The 19,612-nt window shown below is 43.0% G+C and overlaps 1 protein-coding gene across 3 annotated transcripts in view; it reads left to right on the top strand.

Annotated features, from left to right (window-relative positions):
* Positions 1-19,612, top strand: part of LOC125748944 (NACHT, LRR and PYD domains-containing protein 12-like) — a 60,395-nt gene that overhangs the window by 24,583 nt on the left and 16,200 nt on the right. For 2 of the 3 annotated variants that reach the window (XM_049025683.1, XM_049025692.1), the window contains exons 7-10: positions 4,995-5,168; positions 11,638-11,811; positions 12,942-13,115; positions 13,259-13,432. In XM_049025683.1, the coding sequence (XP_048881640.1) occupies positions 4,995-5,168; positions 11,638-11,811; positions 12,942-13,115; positions 13,259-13,432 (696 nt within the window). The remainder of the gene's footprint in view (positions 1-4,994; positions 5,169-11,637; positions 11,812-12,941; positions 13,116-13,258; positions 13,433-19,612) is intronic. The other variant, XM_049025702.1, reaches the window with a different exon arrangement.

Raw genomic sequence — 19,612 nt, 5'->3', positions numbered from 1 at the left:
CTACAGTGACAGACAGCCCAAAACCAACATAAATGACAATGTAGCATGTTCCTTGTTCAGCTCTTCAGATAATAAGTGTGTTCCGTTGGTTTCAAATTCTTACACACTTGGTCTCTTAACATGCATTTGCGCACTTTGTGTCTTGTGTCAACATATGTCACCACAATGTGTAGTACCTCAGTGCTTGCACTTAAGTGGCATACATGAGACAAAGCCAGTATGTTTTTTTCATAGTACTAGGACTGGGTATCATTTTGGTTTTTTTTAAAACAATAAAATTAAATCTTATCAAATATTTACACATTGTATCCCCAAAGTAATGTAGAATTAACACAAATGGGACTATATGGGTCACTATCACAAACTCATTACTGTAACATTTTGGTTTTCTCTCATTTTTAAATAGGCACAAATTATTCAACTTCATTGTCTAATGTGTCGATTTTGCCTCTGGGGTAGTTAATCAGTTATGATGTGTTATGATTCATTTCTATAATAAACAAAAAAAGTACTGTAATACAGTATGTCAAAAAAGTATTTAATCAAATCTAGGGCAAGCATTACTGAGATCAGAAAAAATGACAAAACTAAAAAAATGAGCAAAGACATGCATCATATCATATATATCATATAATATTGATTCCTTTTTGTGGGTTACCTACAGTAAAGGTGAAAGTTTATTTTTGACTGCCTATTTGGGGAAAATCAAATGACCTAATATTAATATACTTAAAAAGTTCAGGTAGGCCTGCTCTGTACAAAAAAACAAACCGTGTATTTCACCAAAACATTTTTGTAAGTTTGTGCGAATGACCTATATTTTACCATTCCTTTAATGGTTTAACTCAATTCAATTTTATTTGTATAGCGCATTTTCACAGCATTACATTTTCTCAACGTGCTTTACATTATCCCGGCCCAAAGCCCTCAATGAGCAAGCCAGAGGCAACAGTGGAAAGGAAAAACTCCCTAGAAGGAAGAAACCTTGGGAGGAAGCAGACTCTGCAGAATCTCAAAGTGGGGAGCAGGCAGGTGCTGGTGCTGTTTCTGGTGGCAGGATGAACAATGGTACAACAGCAGGGCATGCAGGAGAGATGTCACAGGCAGAAGGGCAAGCAGGACGGGAAAAAACCACAGATAGTACAGGCATTGCAGGCAGCAGGGTAGGCAAAATATCTTGTTATTATGGGGTCTCTAGGCAGCACAGCCCAGGAGGAGTAGAGGAAATAAAATGTACAATTAGCCAAAGTAGGGGAGACTAGAGGCAGTGCAAATAGTTAGGTGATTGTAGTATGTAACATCCGGCAAATATGGCTATGGCAGCATAAGTAGGAGGGAGAGGCAGGTGGGAATGCAGACATGGGGAGTTCCGGAACGTCAGCACTCCAATTCCACAAGGGGGGGTGAAGCCAGAGTGACAGACTGACAGTCCAGTTTATCCAAAGCCAATGGCACCGATCCCCACCCAGCTCTACACCTCACACTGCAGGTCTGACTGGGAGTGAGGAGTTAGCTAGAGCTAGAACTAGAGTCCCTATAAGCTAAAGTGTGTTTTTAGCCTGGACTTGAATATTGCAAGTGAGTCTGAATCCTGCACATCCGGTGGAGACCATTCCACAGCTGAGGAGCTCTATTAGAGAATTCTCTGCAGCCTGCCATAGTCCTTTCTATTCTAGGTACTAATAGATATCCTGCTCCTTAAGATCAAAGCACACGCGGAGGGTTGTATGAGGCCAGTAGATCTCTAAGGGCGCTTTTCCACCACATAAACTACAGTTATTTCGGTTTTCCATTGACTTCTGGTCAAGTACCAGTACTGAAAGTGCCAAACCAGCTGGGGTGGTACTTTGGTACTTCGGTACTTTGGAGTGGGACTTGCAATCGTATTTGCTGTCGATTGGTTATGCAAATAGCCTGCTGCTGAAACACAAAATACAACCAGCATCTTTTGAAACACTCAGCAAGAAACAAAATAAAAAGCAGTAGAAACAAAAATATTAAAAAAGTTAAATGGAAGGATGGACAAATGAGGAAACACAGGCTTTAATCATCATATGGTCAGATGAACAGATCCAGCGGGATTTGGATGCACGACTCGAAATAAAAAAGTATTTCCCGTAATAGCAGGCCGCTTGGAAGAAATGGGGCAGACGTGAAACACCGAACAATGCCGCTTGAAAATAAAAGGAACTACAGGAAAGTGAAGGATCATAATAACATATTTGAATTCAGTGAAAGAAATACTGCGCCGTGCTTTGTGATGATGTCTGTCAGGATTGGTCACTGATTATGTCATTTTTAAGTTTTTATGCCAGTGGAAAACCAACACAAAGAAGTACTATTGCCTGTCCAGTCTCTATGGGACAACTTAACCATCTATATTATGTTTTTCTACATCATTAACACTCATACATGTTTCTGTTATTCCTATAATGTCGTAAGAGTCTGATGAAATAAAAGCCTCTAAATCTAGAGTTTTGTTTCTAATACTCCTAGTGTTTAAGTACAGACTGCAAAGTGTAAGTCTTTCATAGAGCCCACTTTTAATATTATTTGGGGCTTTCTGTCTCCCCCCATCTATATTCTTAACTAACCTCCCTGCCCCCCTGTCCCTAGTTTAAACATTCCTAAACTACTCTACACATACGCCTCCCCAATACACTGGTTTCCCTCTTTTTCAGATGCAACCCGTCCGGCTTGAACAGGTCCCACCTGTTCCAGAAGGTCTTCCAGTGCCACATAAACTTAAACCCCTCTTTCCTACACCACCCTTTTTAATCTCCTTATCTCAGCTAACTTAGCCTGGCTTGCACGTGAATACCACCGTGAATGTTCTGCTTCTAAGCTTTCTATAAATCTTTCCTGCAGAACAGCCCCCTTGCCTATGTCATTGGTGCCAACATGCACCACGACCACTGGATCCACCCAGGTGGGGGCCATTAGCCTATGCACACGATCCAGAAAGTCCCCTACCTGGGCACCAGGCAGGCAAGACTTTGTATGAGACCCTCTATCACGGGTGCACACATAACTATCTACACCTCTAATAATTGAATCCCCTACTACCACGACCTCCCTCCTCCTGGGGGTAGGTGGCTCCTTGGTGCCCACGGGCCCTCCTGCCTCCCCAGTCTCTTCCGGCTCTATAACTGAAAGCACCTGAAAGTGGTTAGACACCATCACTTCAGAAATGAATGAAACAAAAAAATTGTGCTGTGGCCTTTTAATTTTTTTTGCAGCTGTATATATCTGTTAAGCTAGATGATGCATCACAGCTGTCTTACTTAGAAAATAGATATCTGTGGTGGAAGGCAAAAAAATCTTTATGTTAAACACAGAAAAACAGAAGTACTGTTAGTTGGTCCCAAAGCTGCTTCATGTAAGTTTGACAACCTCAACCTCGGTGGTCTCCCTAGCCAACCTAACAGTGGTCAGAGATCTTGGTGTCCTGGTTGATTCAGATTTATATTTCTATGCTCTCATAAGAAGTATAACTAGAACTGCCTTCTACCATCTATGGAACACAGCCAAACTTCAGAAGATGTTCCTCTTTCATGATGCAGAAAAACTTTTATAACTTTCAGACTGGACTACGGTATTGCCCTCATTTCTGGCTGCCCATCTGGATTCCTACATAAACTTCAGTTGGTGCAGAATGCAGCAGCCAGAGTTCTTACAAACACTAAAAATTTAATCATATTAGCACTGCTCTATGCTCCCTTCACTGACTTCTAGTTAAGTCTCGGATTGACTACAAAATACTGCTATTAATTTATAAAGTACTGAATGGCCTTGCACCAGAATACCTTTGAGATCTACTAGCCTCATACAACTCTCCTCGCTTGCTTCAGTCTCAAGGAGCAGGATATTTGTTAGTACCTGGGTAGAAAGAACTACGGCAGGCTGCAGAGCTTTCTCTTATAGAGCTCCTCAGCTGTGGAGTAGTTGTTCAGCGGTTGTGCAGTTTGCTGGAGACTTTTATCAAGATATCCTGCCTACCCTGTTGCATGCAACATCTCCACTACCTGTGGCATCTTTCTGGCCTGCTCATCCTTCTGCTTTTGAAGTCTTCCCTGTATGCCCAGCTGCTGAACCACTCTGCATTCTGCCATCTAAAGCAGCACCAGCACCTGCCTGCCATCACTTGCCTGTCCCCCGCTTTAAGACTCAAATATTAAAATTGGGACAGTGTGAATTGGGACTTCGTCATCTCGCCCATTTGATTTCCTCTGCCAGCCCCAGGAGGATGGGCTCCCCCTCTGATCCTGGTTCCTCCCAATTTTTCTTCCTTCTGTGGAGTTTTTCCTTGCCACTGTCGCCTCTGGCTTTCTCACTGGGGGCTTTGGCTGGGGTTAATGGAAAGTGCTTTTTTTGTGGACAGTGTTATTTTGTGAAAACGTGCAAATAAAATTTATTTGAATTGAATGCATATACAGAATCAGGGCCTCATTCAAACTGACTCTGGAAGGTACCACAATATAAATTGTACACATCATTATTGAAAATATGGGCCTTGTGACTTGTGAAAATGTACAATTTGAAAAAAAAAACATTTTAAACCAATGATAGACTTCCTCACTGTCGATCATATAACCACAAAAAATGGCCAAAATACGCAGTTAACTCCCAGGAGATCCTGTATTGTGCCAACACCTGCACATTTGAGTAGACTGATCCAGTTCCTGAATGATCTGTACAGAAAACCTTTGAGGATGATTGTGCTTTGAATTAAAAATTCTTACTGTGTTCTTCATGACAGGCAACATGAGAACCATCAAGATTAAAAATTTACTAAATTTACTAAATTACTAAATTTTTCTAACTGTAGTAATTTAAGGTACTGCTGAATTTAGCCTCTAAGTCCCTTTGAAGTATAAGATGTGCCTCTTATTATGCTTAAAAGCATTTGTTTGAATATTTTGTACCTGTATGATCACTAATGTGTAGGATATATACCTTTATATGTGTGTGTAATAACAGGGGTTCTTTTGCAGGCTGAACAGCTGTAAACTCACAGAAAAATGCTGTGATTCACTGGCTTCAGCTCTTAAATCAAACTCCTCACCCCTGAGAGAGCTGGACCTGAGTGACAATGACCTGCAGGATTCAGGAGTGAAGCTGCTCTCTGCTGGACTGGGAGATGCACACTGTAAACTGGAGATACTGAGGTCAGTATTACTGTGTACACCACACTGTAAACTGGAGTAAAAGTAATACTTGTAATGGTGAGATCATCTAATTCATTGGAAATATCGTTCATCTGTCTTTCTGTAGAGGAATTATTTCTACTTTTATTGTAATTTCAGTTTCAACAGACTATTCCAGTTGTTTCAAGTAATTGGAGTTTAGCATGGTGTGAGTTTAGTGACTCGACTGAACTTCAGTGAAGCAGACTTCATTAGAAAATAACAATAACAGTATGACAAGGAAATTTTATGGTGGCTGGCAGCCTTCACTCTCTGGGCTGGTATCTCTTGGGTGCAAGAGACATAGAAAGTGAAAGACGGGAGGAAAGAGACAAAGGAGAAAAGAGACGGAAGATGACTAAGTACGTAGAGTTTATTTATAAAACGCTCTTCACAGGCAGAGTGCTGAACAATAAAATGAAATACAGAATTTAATCAGAATAAAATAAAGTAGAATATTCTAACAGAAGCTATCCAAACAGGTAAGTATTTAGCTGACCTTAAATTGTTCTCATGCTGTTGGAAGACTGTTCCACAGTCTGGGAGCCACAGATTAAAATGTGCGATCCCTGGGTGTCTTCAGCCTGGAGCGAGGGACAGAAAGTCGGGCTTGTTGGGTGCTGCAGGAGGTTTACAATGTGTAATGAAGCCTGAACATGCAGGGCTCTGTAGGTGACTATGACAATTTCATAATGTATCCTAATTTTCACTGGGAGCCAGTGCAGAGAGTATAAAATAGGAAAGATGTGAGTTCAGTTATGGGGGCATGTTAAAAGCCTGGCGGCAGCATTTTGGGTCATTTGAAGATGAGTTAATCCAGGATTGCTTAAGTAAAAAGAGAATTCAGAGAAATCAGTGCTTGATGAGATGAAAGCATGAATAAGCATTCCCATCTCAACCTTAGAAAGAACAGTCCTTAACTTAGATAAAATTAAAAAAGCAGGACCGACTATGGTACCTCACATGAGTTTCAAAATTCAAGGGCTGATTGAAGACAACACCTTTACAGTAATGCAGAGAGATCTGAGAGAAGCTAGAAGTGATGAAAGCTTTTGGCTAATTGCTGGGCACAGGTCAGGAAAGATGTGGAAGTAAAAAAGCTGTACTCACTTGTCTTTCTCCTGTTCATCACCAGGTACAAGGCAGATTTACTTGACATGACTTGAGTAAGATAAAATTTCTTTGTTAAAGCAGGGCACATCCGAAGTTGACAGCAAAGAAACAGAGTATCCCTATTTTGAAGAAGTGAACCTCAGAACAAAGGCCAGGGACAGACAGCCAGTCACCATCAGCTGCATCCCACCCTTGCTAGCCCTTCACATATTTCTATTTAATCCATTCCATGCAATCAAGTAAATCAGATTAAACATAGCGCACATATAAGGCTACAGAAGAATATGCGCCTGTTTCTCTATTCAGTATTTCTGACTTCTCCCCCATTATCTTTCTCTGCAGCATTGAGCAGACTGTGTAATATGCCCCATTCTCTTAGCAAGGAAAAGGTGGCTCTTGTTATCTTCACAAACAGGCAGTTTCAGCTTCCAGTTTCAGTGACAGCAATCCCCCTAGTGGAATTTCTCTTCCACAAAGAGAGATGCCGATGTCTTTATCCAGCTGAGGTGGGGAGGAGAGAATGGATTCAAATGTTCCACAACAGATGAGCTGAGATGATGGCTGACAGCCCTCTCTATTAATTTACCAAGTACAGAATTTAAAGCCACTGGACAACAACCAGTACATTTTTTAGACCCTGCCTTCATGGGTAAGGGTCTAATTATTAACAGTTTCCATGCATCAGGCACCATATAGGTGTTCAATAAAAATTAAAATTATCTGATTAAAATACTCCTCAGAAACCCAGAGCACAACTTTAAGGCACAGTCAAATAATCCATCAGGTCCTTGTGCCTTGTTAGGTATAATCCATGCAACCATGATAACCTTTTCCTCTGTAAAATGGATTGTAGGGTATGTGGAAGCATTAGCATATATAAAACTGAACTTCTTTCAAAAATATATGGTGCACAATTTCCCATAGTACTGCTTCAGATCATTACTAATAGGTGGACTGTTTAAAATGGTATCACCATGACCCTTATGCACCTTACCTATTATCCTGTTAAGCCCCTGCCATGCTGCAAAACTGTTGTTCCACCTTATTTGTGTACTTAAGCTATGCCTGCTATATTTTAATTCTTCCTCATTTTAAGCTTAAAACCATCAAAGTAATTATTAATGAAGGCTGCCTTTTAAGGTCTTTCAGCAGTCAGGATCTGGTGCTAATTTCAGTTAATTACAGGGTTTTTTTATCCTAGTTTTCCATATTCCACATTTTAATTGTACTTTCCTATGGTTTGTTCCTCTTCATGTGCTGCATATACTTCAGAAGTAGATGTTTGATGTTATGATCAGTTTTACCTATTGCATCCCTGCATACAGCCTTCCATATATCCTCAATACTGCCATAACACATGTCCAGAGTTACAGTCTCCCAGTATAAAAATAGGCTGGTCAGTTATCACATCAGCATGCAATTAATACACTCCATGATATGTCAATCTGCCTCATTGTTATTTGAATCTGGTACATACACCAAAATAATGGTGACCTGTCCAAACTCCAACAGTAGGTGGAATGGTCTGAATGATACCATTACAAGACTCATAGTCTTTTGTGCAAGTTTGTTCAAAGACAGTAAAATGTATCATGCGGTTCTTCTCCACAAACATACACAGCCCCCCGCCAGTGGCTTTGTGTGATTTGATTTTTAATGGTAAAATAATTAAGATTAGACAGATTCAGTTCAATTAATTTTTATTTGCATAGCACATTCTCTCAAAGTACTTTACATTATCCCTGCTCAAAGCCCCCAGTGAGCAAGCCAGATGTGACAGTGGCAAAGAAAATCTCCCTAGAAGGAAAAAACCTTGGGAGGAACCAGATTGAAAGGGGAAGCTCATCCTCCAGGGGGCAGCAGAGGAAGTCAAATGAGCAAAATGGCAAAGTCCCAGTTCTTACTGTCCCACTTTTAACATTTGAGTCTTAAAGCGGAGGACAGGCAGGTGCTGGTGCTGCTTCAGATGGCAGGGCGAACAGTGGTACAGCACCAGAGCACTGAGATGTCACAGTCAGAAAGGAGAGCAGGATGGAAGGGCATCGCAGGCAGAAGGGCATCGCAGGCAGAAGGGCGAGCAGGCTGGAAAGATGTCACAGGTAGTGGAGACGTTGCAGGCAGCAGGGTAGGCAAAATATCTTGATAATTTGGGGTCTCCAGGCAGCACAGCCCAAGAGGAGTAGGGGGAATAACATATGCAATTAGCCAAAGTAGAGGAGACTACAGGCAGTACAAACAGTTAGTTAGTTGAGTACAATATGTAAGGTTTGCCAGATATGGTTATGGCAGCATAAATAGGAGGGAGAGGCAGGCATGGGGTGTCTCTGAAATGTCAGCACTCCAATTCCACAAAGGGGGGTGAAGCCAGAGTGACAGACTGACAGTTCAGCTCATCCAAAGCCAATGGCACCGATCCCAACCCAGCTCTACACCTCACACTGTAGGTCTGACTGGGAGTGAGCAGTTAGCTAGAGCTAGAACTAGTGTCCCTATAAGGTAAAGTGTGTTTTTAGCCTGGACTAGAATATTGAGAGTCAGTCTGAATCCCGCACATCCGGTGGAGACCATTCCACAGCTGAGAAGCTCTATAGGAGAAAGCTCTGCAGCCTGCCGTAGCTCTTTCTACCCTGAGTACTAACAGATATCCTGCGCCTTGGGAACGAAGCAAGTGCGGAGGGTTGTATGAGGCCAGCAGATCACTAAGGTATTCTGTTGCAAGGCCATTCAGTGTTTTGTAAGTTAATAGCAGTATTTTGTAGTCAGTCCGAGATTTAACTAGAAGCCAGTGAAGGGAGCTTAGAACATGGCTAATGTAATCAATTTTTTTTAGTGTTTGTAAAAACTCTGGCTGCTGCATTTTGTACCAGCTGAAGTTTATGTAAGGATCCAGACAGGCAACCAGAAAGGAGGGCATTACAGTAGTCCAGTCTGGCAGATATAAAGACATGTATTAATTTTTCTATGTCATGAAAGTAGAGCATCTTGTGAAGTTTGGCTGTGTTCCCTAGATGGTAGAACACAGTTCTAGTGATACTTCTTATGTGAGCATCAATACATAAATCTGAATCAAACAGAACGCCAAGATCTCTGAGTATGAGTAGAAAGACCACTGAGGTTGAGGTGGTGAAACTTATTTTGTGCATCCTTGGGACCAATTACCAGTACTTCTGTTTTTTTCTGTGTTTTTAAACGGGTGATAGTAACCCAGCACAGTCCTGGCCATTTAAAAGTATTTAAAAAAAAAAAATGTAAGGCGCAACAGGGTCCCAGATTCTCAACAAAAAGCTGGTCCAGTAGCGTACCTCACCAATGTACAAGGCAGACGTTTTAGATATTGTGCTATGCGTGAAATAAGCTGCCAATACACCCAGGGTATAATGAAACGTAAATATATATTATTTATTGATCAGCAATACTAAGTAATAAGAATCAAGGATTCATCAAAATGATATTAATGATAATAATAAAGATCACAGAAAGCAGCAAATTCTAAAACTATTTGGCTACAGCCTACCGAACGAAGGTTAACCTAGCAGGCTAAGTCCCAAACAACCCACCATTGGATACTCCAACTGTGTAATAGTGGGAGCAACAAAATTAGGAGGTATAAGGTTATACAGACAATCACAACACAATTAGAGAGCAAACAGGAGTGGAAAAAGAAAAAAAATATGTAATAATACGGGTGCCATTCGGAAGCTGGAATACTCTCTGAGCTGTGGGCGATACAGCAATAACTGTATTGCCCTTCCAAGTCACTGGCATTCCGGATGAGACAGGGGAAGAACAACATACATGTGCATGTTACTCCGTTACTCACGATCCACCATCCAGGCCAGGCAAATCAGATCGTAGAAACAAAGAGTGACAGAGCAGATGCTCCTGGGCTAACAGTGTAACTGTAAGTGTATCATTACAGAGATATGACAAGGAAAATCACATAGACCATGTTGGAGTGGCTAAGTCTATGGTAGGCGATATTTGGAAGAGTAAAGAAAAAACTGAGAAGCATGTGAGAACTAGTGCTAATCCTGCATTAGCTAAGAAGTGTTGTATTGTTAGAGATGCACATTTCCAAAGCTGGACAAAGCTTGTTACCTGTGGTTTCAGCAATAGCAAGCTAAAGGTGCTCCAGTGTCTGGCCCATTGTTGCAAGAGAAAGCAAGAAATGGGATGATTCGCTAGCTCAGACTGAAATAACATCCTATTATAAGCCTTGCACCTCATAAATATCATGCAGTTTGTATGTGCACACATGTACATATACATTGTATATTGTATTGTAGATTGTGTATGTGTTGTATTGTAGATGTGTTGTAGATTGTAACTTTAGCTACCAAGAGGTATGAACAATATAAAAAAAACTGAATTGATTAGACTTCCTGTTCAAGCAACATGGAGGAGCCTGCCCCCTCCCCAGCACACAACATCCCTCCCACACATGCGTACAGTACATGCCCATCAGGAGCTGACCATCAAAATCGTTGTTTGCAAATGTGAACTAACATTGCAAAGTAGCCAATATTGCTAATAAAACATTTGCAATACATTCATTCAAAGACCAAGACGAATGTAAAAGAATGAATTAGTTTGTTCATTGCGCATTACTATTGGTGTAAGTAGCTTTGCTACTGAAAACAGGAGTAAAATTAGTAGGGCAGCAAAAACATGGAGGATATTCAAAATAATTTAAACTTTTAACATAAGCTAATTTAAACCACCAGACATAGGAGCAGCTTCTGCCCTCAGGCCATCGCCCTCATAAACAGCTAAGCTGTGTCACCTGCCTTCTGTCAGTTTCCCCCCTTATACTCTGTTTGCACTCAACCTCGCACCTTATACATTGCACAGTGGGTTACCCATGTGTGTATATTTCAAATTTTATTTCTTATATAGTGCAATTTATTGTTTGTACAGTGTCATTTATTGTCTAGGGAGTCTCAAGCAGCCAGAAGCAAATTCCTTGTGTACCCCAGCACACGTGGTGAATAAAGCTGATTCTGACTCTTATTTAGAACTTATCAGTATTTAAAACTATAAAAACGAATGACATGATTAAAACACAGTAGATAACAATAAAACAGAGGGTGAGACAAACAGCATGAGACATGGGGGGAGCAGCAGGCCACACTCCCAGTGTCAAACTAAAAGGTGGGTTTCAGGAAGTAGTGGTCAGTCACTATGCTACATGGAAATCGTTTCACTCTAGCAACCGCAAAATACAAGAGTCAACCATTGCTGCTGGTTGCTATCTTTAATAGAATGAACTTGCATTATACAGAAAATTACAAGCTAATAGAAGGTCATAGAAAACAACGTTTTGATTTGCTTTCTGCAGGCTGTCAGGCTGTAGAGTCACAGAGAGAGGCTGTTCTTCCCTGGCTTCAGCTCTGAGGTCAAACCCCTCACACCTGAGAGAGCTGGATCTGAGCTACAATCAGGCAGGAGACTCAGCAGTGGAGCTGCTCTCTGCTGTACAGGAGGATCCCAGCTGTAAACTGGAGAAGCTGAAGTGAGTACAGAAAATATATTTTACAAAAAAGAGACTGAGCATCAGCAAAACCATGCAATGTATTTCATTAGAGGCATAATTAACAGAAACAGCTTCTTTTTCTTTTCATACTCTCACAAACCTGTCAGCACTCGATCCAGGTTAGAAACAATTAATCAGCGAAACAGGAAGCAGCCCTTCATTGTTAACACGTGCAAAAGATTTGTGCTGGTTAGTACAATTAAAAGAAAAATAAACTGATGGTAATGTTGGAGGGGGCAGCATGGTGGTGCAGTGGTTGCCTCACACCTCTGGGACCCGGGTTCGAGTCTCCGCCTGAGTCACATGTGTGTGGAGTTTGCATGTTCTCCCCATGTCATCAGCCCCCCCCCCCGACAGCTCAAAAACATCCATCCATTTTCCAAACCGCTTATCCTACTGGGTCGCGGGGGGTCCGGAGCCTATCCCAGAATCAATGGGCACGAGGCAGGGAACAACCCAGGATGAGGGGCCAGCCCATCGCAGGGCACATTCACACACCAGTCACTCACGCATGCACACCTACGGGCAATTTAGCAACTCCAATTAGCCTCAGCATGTTTTTGGACTGTGGGGGGAAACCGGAGTACCTGGAGGAAACCCCACGACGACATGGGGAGAACATGCAAACTCCACACACATGTGACCCAGGTAGAGAGTCGAACCCGGGTCCCAGAGGTGTGAGGCAACAGTGCTAACCACTGCACCACCATGCCGCCCCCGCTCAAAAACATGTTTAGGCTAATTTAAGTTACCAAATTACCTGTAGGTGTGAGTGAATGGTGTGTGTGTGTGAGTGTGCCCTGCAATGGGTTGGTGCCCCATCCTGGATTGTTCCCTGTCTTGTACCCCATACCACCTGGTCTTAGGCTCCAGACCTCCCACAACCCTGAACAGGATAAGCAGTTTCAGAAAATGAATGGAAATACTGGAGTTAAACAGCTGACTTTAATATATGTTACACACCCCACTAAAAACAGACAAAGGTTAAAATGTTTTTTTAGAGAATTCATTGTTTTAAAAAGATCTATCCCATCTATTCTGCTTATTTGCATTGGACATACAGTGTACATGTGTAAAAAGTGGTTTTATAAGTGTTTGATTTTCCTAAGGGTGGAACGGTGTGATCTCACAGAGAAATGCTGTGAGGCCCTGGCTTCAGCTCTAAGATCAAACTCCTCATACCTGAGAGAGCTGAACCTGAGTAACAATGCCCTGCAGGATTCAGGATTGAAGCTGCTCTCTGCTGGACTGGAGGTTTCACACTGTAAACTGGAGATGCTGAGGTCAGTATTACCAGATATTCTACTCTGTTTAGTGTCTTTATTGATGGTAGTTGCATTCTAAATGAGTAGTCATATTTACTTATATATTCTTCTTGCAATGATGATGTGATATTATTGGATGGTTTTTATCTGTCTCTCTGCAGGCTGTCAGGCTGTAGAGTCACAGTAGAAGGCTGTTCTTTCCTAGCTTCAGCTCTGAGGTCAAACCGCTCACACCTGAGAGAGCTGGATCTGAGCTACAATCACGCAGGAGACTCAGCAGTGGAGCTGCTCTCTGCTGTACTGGAGGATCCCAGCTGTAAACTGAAGAAGCTGAAGTGAGTATGGAGTGTATGCCTTGACACTGCCACTAATACTTGAACATGTATGTGAAGAAGAAGCACCAATAAATAAAATTAGCTTCCCTTTGAGATGCTACTGAACAGGCAGATCGAAACACTATTTACTGATCAATCTAAGATTTTACACCTATTTGGCAAATGGCTCTAAAAACAGAAGCCTGACAAATGTTGAAAATACACTTTATAACATGAATGATAAGATTTTAAGGAAAAAAGTTTTGAATAAAGCAAATTTTATAAATTACGATACTGCAAAGCTTACATCTGTGATTATTTAAATTGAAATAAATCAGGTAACGTCAGCTTCCCCATAAGATGCTAACTGCATGTATATTCACACTCATGTCGTCATTCAAACTGGCTCTTGCAATATAATTGCAATAATTGCAATAATGCAATATAATACATATACAGTGCCACTGGGGATATGGTCCTTATGATAAACAGAGGACAAACAAAGGTTAATGACTGTCAGGCACTGCTCATCTGACCTTCCTGTTTCCTCACTAGCATGAATTTTTTACGCAACTCAAAACACATTTGTTTAGGCAGGCACTTGGGTAGCCTTGCTGTGGCTTCATTTAAATTCATTAATTATTTGCTCATTCCTGCCCTTGTGTTAATCACTTCAGCTGCCTCATGTGCTCCCTTGTCAGTCTTGTATAAAAGTGCTTTCCAGGCCTATCATTAACGTTGCTTCTGTCTGCCTGTGTATATTGGTGTTTGGATCCCTCACGATCTGGTTTCTTTCCAAATGTTCTTTTGTTTAGTTTTACTTTAACACCCCTTTTGCTTTGACCAAAATACCTTTCCCTGGGTTTTTCATCATTAAAGAATTGCTTTTTAATTTCTAAGGCAAATTCGAACTTCAAACTGAACAACATATCAACACCTTAAATATATAAATGTACAGTACTGTGCAAAAGTCTTAGCCAGTCCAAAGAAATGTTTAAAGCTGTTTGGCTAGCAAGTGTAATTTGGCTTAGAACAAAAACACAATTTAACATTAGAACATGTGCAAATTAAGAGTAACACAATAAAAACTAGTAATAATTTCTTCTGTTTTCTAAAAAGTTACTGATATATAGTCGAATGGCTAGATGAACATCGCTTCAGTTCCCAAACTTCTCCTCAGGGGCACCTCAACCGTTCCATGATTTCACCAACAGCTTAATTAAATAATTAAATATATTCGTTTAAAAAGTCAGTGACGGATTGACTAGCTGTATGAAGTGTGCTAGTGGCCAAGTCAAAAAATACATGGCTGCACTGGACGGTCACTGCAAATACTAGAATGATTTTAGCAGATTTTAGCCATTCTGAAATGGCTAAGCTGACACACTTTGACAGGCATAATATCATAGTTTTACACCAACACAAGGATAAACTACACATCCTTTTCTTTGCATGCCTAAAATTTTTGCACAGTACTGTAAATAAATTAAGCCTGTGAATCAATTAAAAAAAAAAAAAAAAAGTAATCACGGTTTTCTGTGATTAATTGCAATGGATTGCACCTAATTTTAAATCTTATAATCATAAATGTTTATAAACAGAATCCCCATATTGAATGTACAGCCGTGGCCAAAAGTTTTGAGAATGACATATATAAATTTTCTGCAGCTTCAGTTTATATGATGGCAATTTATATATACTCCAGAATGTTATGAAGAGTGATCAGGTGAATTTCAATTAATTGCAAAGTCCCTCTTTGCCATGAAAATCTGTGGGATTGGGGCACTACCAGTGCAGAGATTGCTCGGGAATGGCAGCAGGCAAGTGTGAGTGCATCTGCACGTACAGTGAGGCGAAGACTTTTGGAGGATGGCTTGGTGCCAAGAAGGGCAGCAAAGAAGCCGCTCTTCTCCAAGAAAAACATCAGGGACTGATATTCTGCAAAAGGTACAAGGATTGGACTGCTGGTGACTGCGGTACAGTCATTTTCTCTGATGAATCCCCTTTCTGATTGTTTCACGCAACCAGAAAAAAGATTGTCAGGAGAGGAAAAGGTGAGCGCTAACGTCAGTCCTGTGTCATGAAGACAGTAAAGCTTCCTGAGACCATTCATCATGTGGGGTTGCTTCTCAGCCAAGGGAGTGGGCTCATTCACAATTTTGCCTAAGAACACAGCCATGAACAAAGAATCGTACCGAAACATCCTCCGAGAACTTCTCCCAACCATCCAAGAACAGCTGGATAACCAACAATGCCTTTTCCAGCAAAATGGAGCACCATGGATTGGGGAACAAAACATCAATGTTTTCGTTCCATGGCCAGGGAGCTCCCCAGACCTTAATCCCATTGAGAACTTGTGGTCAGTCCTCAAGAGGCAGGTGGAAAAACAAAAACCCACAAATTATGACAAACTCCAATCATTGATTATGCAAGAATGGACTGCCATCAATCAGGATTTGGCCCAAAAGTTGATTGACAGCATGTCAGGGTGAACTGCAGAGATCTTGAAAAAGAAGGCTTTTATTGACAATTACATTAAGTTCATGCAAAGAGTCAATATTTGCATGAACTTAATGTAATTGTCAATAAAAGCCTTTGACACTTATGAAATGCTTGTAATTATACTTCAGTATACCATAGAAACATCTGACAAAAAGATCTACAAACATTGAATACAGTACATGTGTCATTCTGAAAAGTTGTGGCCGCAGCTGTATTTCATCAAATCCTGGGCAAGAGTTACTGAGATCGGAAGAAATGACGAAACTAAAAAAACTGAGCAAAAATATACATACAAATTGTTTATTGTGGGTTACATGCAATAAAGGTGAAAGTTGAATATTTGGGTACATGTTTTGGGGAAGGGCGGCATGGTGGTACAGTGGTTAGCACTGGGGGCGGCATGGTGGTGCAGTGGTTAGCACTGCGGGCGGCATGGTGGTGCAGTGGTTAGCACTGCGGGCGGCATGGTGGTGCAGTGGTTAGCACTGGGGGCGGCATGGTGGTGCAGTGGTTAGCACTGTTGCCTCACACCTCTGGGATCCGGGTTCGAGTCTCCGCCTGGGTTACATGTGTGTGGAGTTTGCATGTTCTCCCCATGTCGTCGTGGGGTTTCCTCCAGGTACTCCGGTTTCCCCCCACAGTCCAAAAACATGCTGAGGCTAATTGGAGTTGCTAAATTGCCCGTAGGTGTGCATGCGTGAGTGACTGGTGTGTGAATGTGCCCTGCGATGGGCTGGCCCCTCATCCTGGGTTGTTCCCTGCCTCGTGCCCATTGATTCTGGGATAGGCTCCGGACCCCCCACGACCCAGTAGGATAAGCGGTTTGGAAAATGGATGGATGGATGTTTTGGGGAAATGGTTGTAAAATCAACAAATCAGAGCAACACTTGTTACGCCAGGGCATGGCGAAGGTGGACAAAGGTGAAGATTCAAGGTGTGGCTCTGAGCACACAGGGATTTCTTAATGAGCAGAACTTAACACACTGGGAGAACACACAAAAAAGGACTGAGAGGGGCCAAAAACAAACAGGAAAAATAATGAACAGACTAAAGAAACCACACACGGTTAGGGAACAGAGCAAACCAGAAAACAGGACTAGCAAACAAGCAGTGGTACAAATGCACAGTAACATGAACAATGACTGACTAGGGAAATGAACCAACATAGACACTTAAATACATAGGCAATGAGGACTGCCAATCAACCAATAAGGAGGGCACAAGACCACAAGAAACAGGTGAAATTCATTATGATTAAAAAAACAGAGGAAACTAGGAGCAGAACTAAAATTAAACAGAACACAAAACAAATATAATCACAGGCACAAGGAAAACAGAAGATCAATAAATACAAAAAACACTGGCCTCTGGCCAGTCTCAAAACCTTGACCGGTGGGTGCTCAACCCTACATGGTGGTCCAGGGAGCAGGGAAATGCACTAGGGAGTTAGAATGAAGATAGAGCAAGGAACAGGGTGGCCGGCAACACCCGCATGCCAAACAAGGATAACGTACTTGGGACATGGACCAGGTGGACACCGGCCCTGACACACATGACCTGAGAATGACCCATGTTTTAACATTTCTTTAATGGTATAACTTAAAATTGTGATGTACATATTTGTAATGATCGCCAGTCGGCGAACAGATAGGAAGCGGGGAAGGACGAGGCTGGCAAGCGAGGATGCAGAACCCTCCCCCCAAAGGCGCGCACACCGGGAGCGCCTTAGGGGAGGCGACGGACAAGACGAGACCGGGGACACAGGACCTGGAAAACAAGAGCAAAAAAAACATTAACGAGGGACCGGGAAAAGAACGGACAGACAAAACAAGCACAATAGCAGGAACCATGACAACACCTGACAAAGAACGGAAAACGGAGACAGGCAGATGAGGAAAGGAGACACAAGGGGAACAACAACAGGCGGAACGAAAGGGCCAAGAGAGAATGGAGGGACCACAGGGGGACAAGGAGCAGAGACAGGAGGGACACAGGGACGAGGAGCAGAGACAGGAGGGACACAGCGATGAGGAGGAAACACAGGAGGCCAAACGGGAAAGGACGGAGGACAAAGGGGAGCCCAAGGGAGCCATAGCGGATGACAGGCGGCAGCCAGAGGGGTCACAGGCGACCGAGGACGGACGAGAAGGTGTTGGAGGGGGACCCACAGGTGACCGCCGAACCAGAGCCACAGGACCTTCAGGCGCCCTCCAAGCCCCAGCCAAGGCAAGCGAGGGCGAGCCAGGGGGCAGGGCGGGTGGGACCCTAGCCCTGCGCCTGTGTCCTCTCCCCTTTTGGGATACTGAAAAGTGCTGTCAACCTGGCCGGGGCATTAGGGAGGTCCCCGAGGGGTCCCACTCGAGCTCCTCCTCCTCCAAGGTGGAAGGAGCAGTGGTGGAGAAGTATAGGACCTCCTCCGGGACCAGGGTTACGGGCCCAGGGGCATGAGCCACAGAGGCAGGAGTCACTGGGGCAGGAGTCACGGGCGCAGCAAGCAGAGGGCGCCGCTGTAACCGCCAACTCTGGGCCAGCAGGAGGCGCCGCAACAACCGCCGACTCTGGGCCAGCAGGAGGTGCAGCAGCAGCCAGAGCCTTGCTGGGCGACTCAGGATGAGGCGGGAGAGGCAGGACAGGCAGATCAGGTACCGGCAGGACAAGCAGGATGCACGTTCCCAGGACGGTTGATGGGATCTCTTCTGCTTTCCTCTCCTTCTGCTTCTTCTTTGTTCTCTGGCGGGAGGCAATCAGTGGAGGAAGGACCATCTCCAGAAGGAGGCACGGCGGTTCGACAACCTCTGCCTGGTGCCGCGTGACTGGCTGGGTCCTCTGCGTATTTATATGCCACACTAGCCTCTGGAGGTTCGCATGCACCTCTGCCATGTGGTGCATGTCCTCGGGCAGGGACATCTCCGTCAGGAGGTCGCCGCTCTGACTGGTCAAGTCCAGTGCCACCGGGTCCTCCTGGACCTCGGGCTGGTTCAGCCAGTATATCACCTCGTGCAGCAGACTGAGGTTCTCGGTCTGCTGCGGTGGTTCTTCTGCGAGGTTTGTCATTCTGTAATGATCGCTGGTTGGTGAATAGATAGGAAGTGGGGGAGGACGAGGCTGGCAAGCGAGGATGCAAGATGCGGGATTTATTAGACGAAGGACAGGGCAAACGGCAACAAACTAACATCACAATGATAGATCTTGGGAATACGGACTCAGACGCGGACTAAATACACAGGACAAGCCGAAAATAACAGGTGATCACAATCGGGAATTAACATGAAGTAACGAGGGGGGCGTGGCACACAGGAGGATCGGACGAGCAGGTCATGACACATATTATTCACGTCCACCACAAATACTACTTGTAAGAAAGTGCAAGCTAAACTCCAATGCTTATAAAAGGGCTTAATGAACAAATGCCAACAGGAAAGGGAGGGTATTGGTATTGTATTATAAGTAAGAATGTTAAGAAAAATTGTTCTTTATCACACATCTTGCAGATTTTTAGCGCACACCACATGTATATATAATTACATGTAAGATACTCAACAGGCAGATTGAAACACTATTTCATCCCACTGCATGATCTATTTAAAATCTTAAAACTATTTGGCAAATGGCTCTAGAGACAGAACACTTTATAATGATTGAAGGGTTGAAGGGCAGAGCATGGAGGCTGCTGGTATTGTTGTACTGAGAGAGAGTGGT

Source organism: Brienomyrus brachyistius, chromosome 1, assembly GCF_023856365.1.
Source record: "Brienomyrus brachyistius isolate T26 chromosome 1, BBRACH_0.4, whole genome shotgun sequence".
Classification (NCBI taxonomy): domain Eukaryota; kingdom Metazoa; phylum Chordata; class Actinopteri; order Osteoglossiformes; family Mormyridae; genus Brienomyrus; species Brienomyrus brachyistius.
This window is presented reverse-complemented; position numbering and strand designations above follow the sequence as displayed.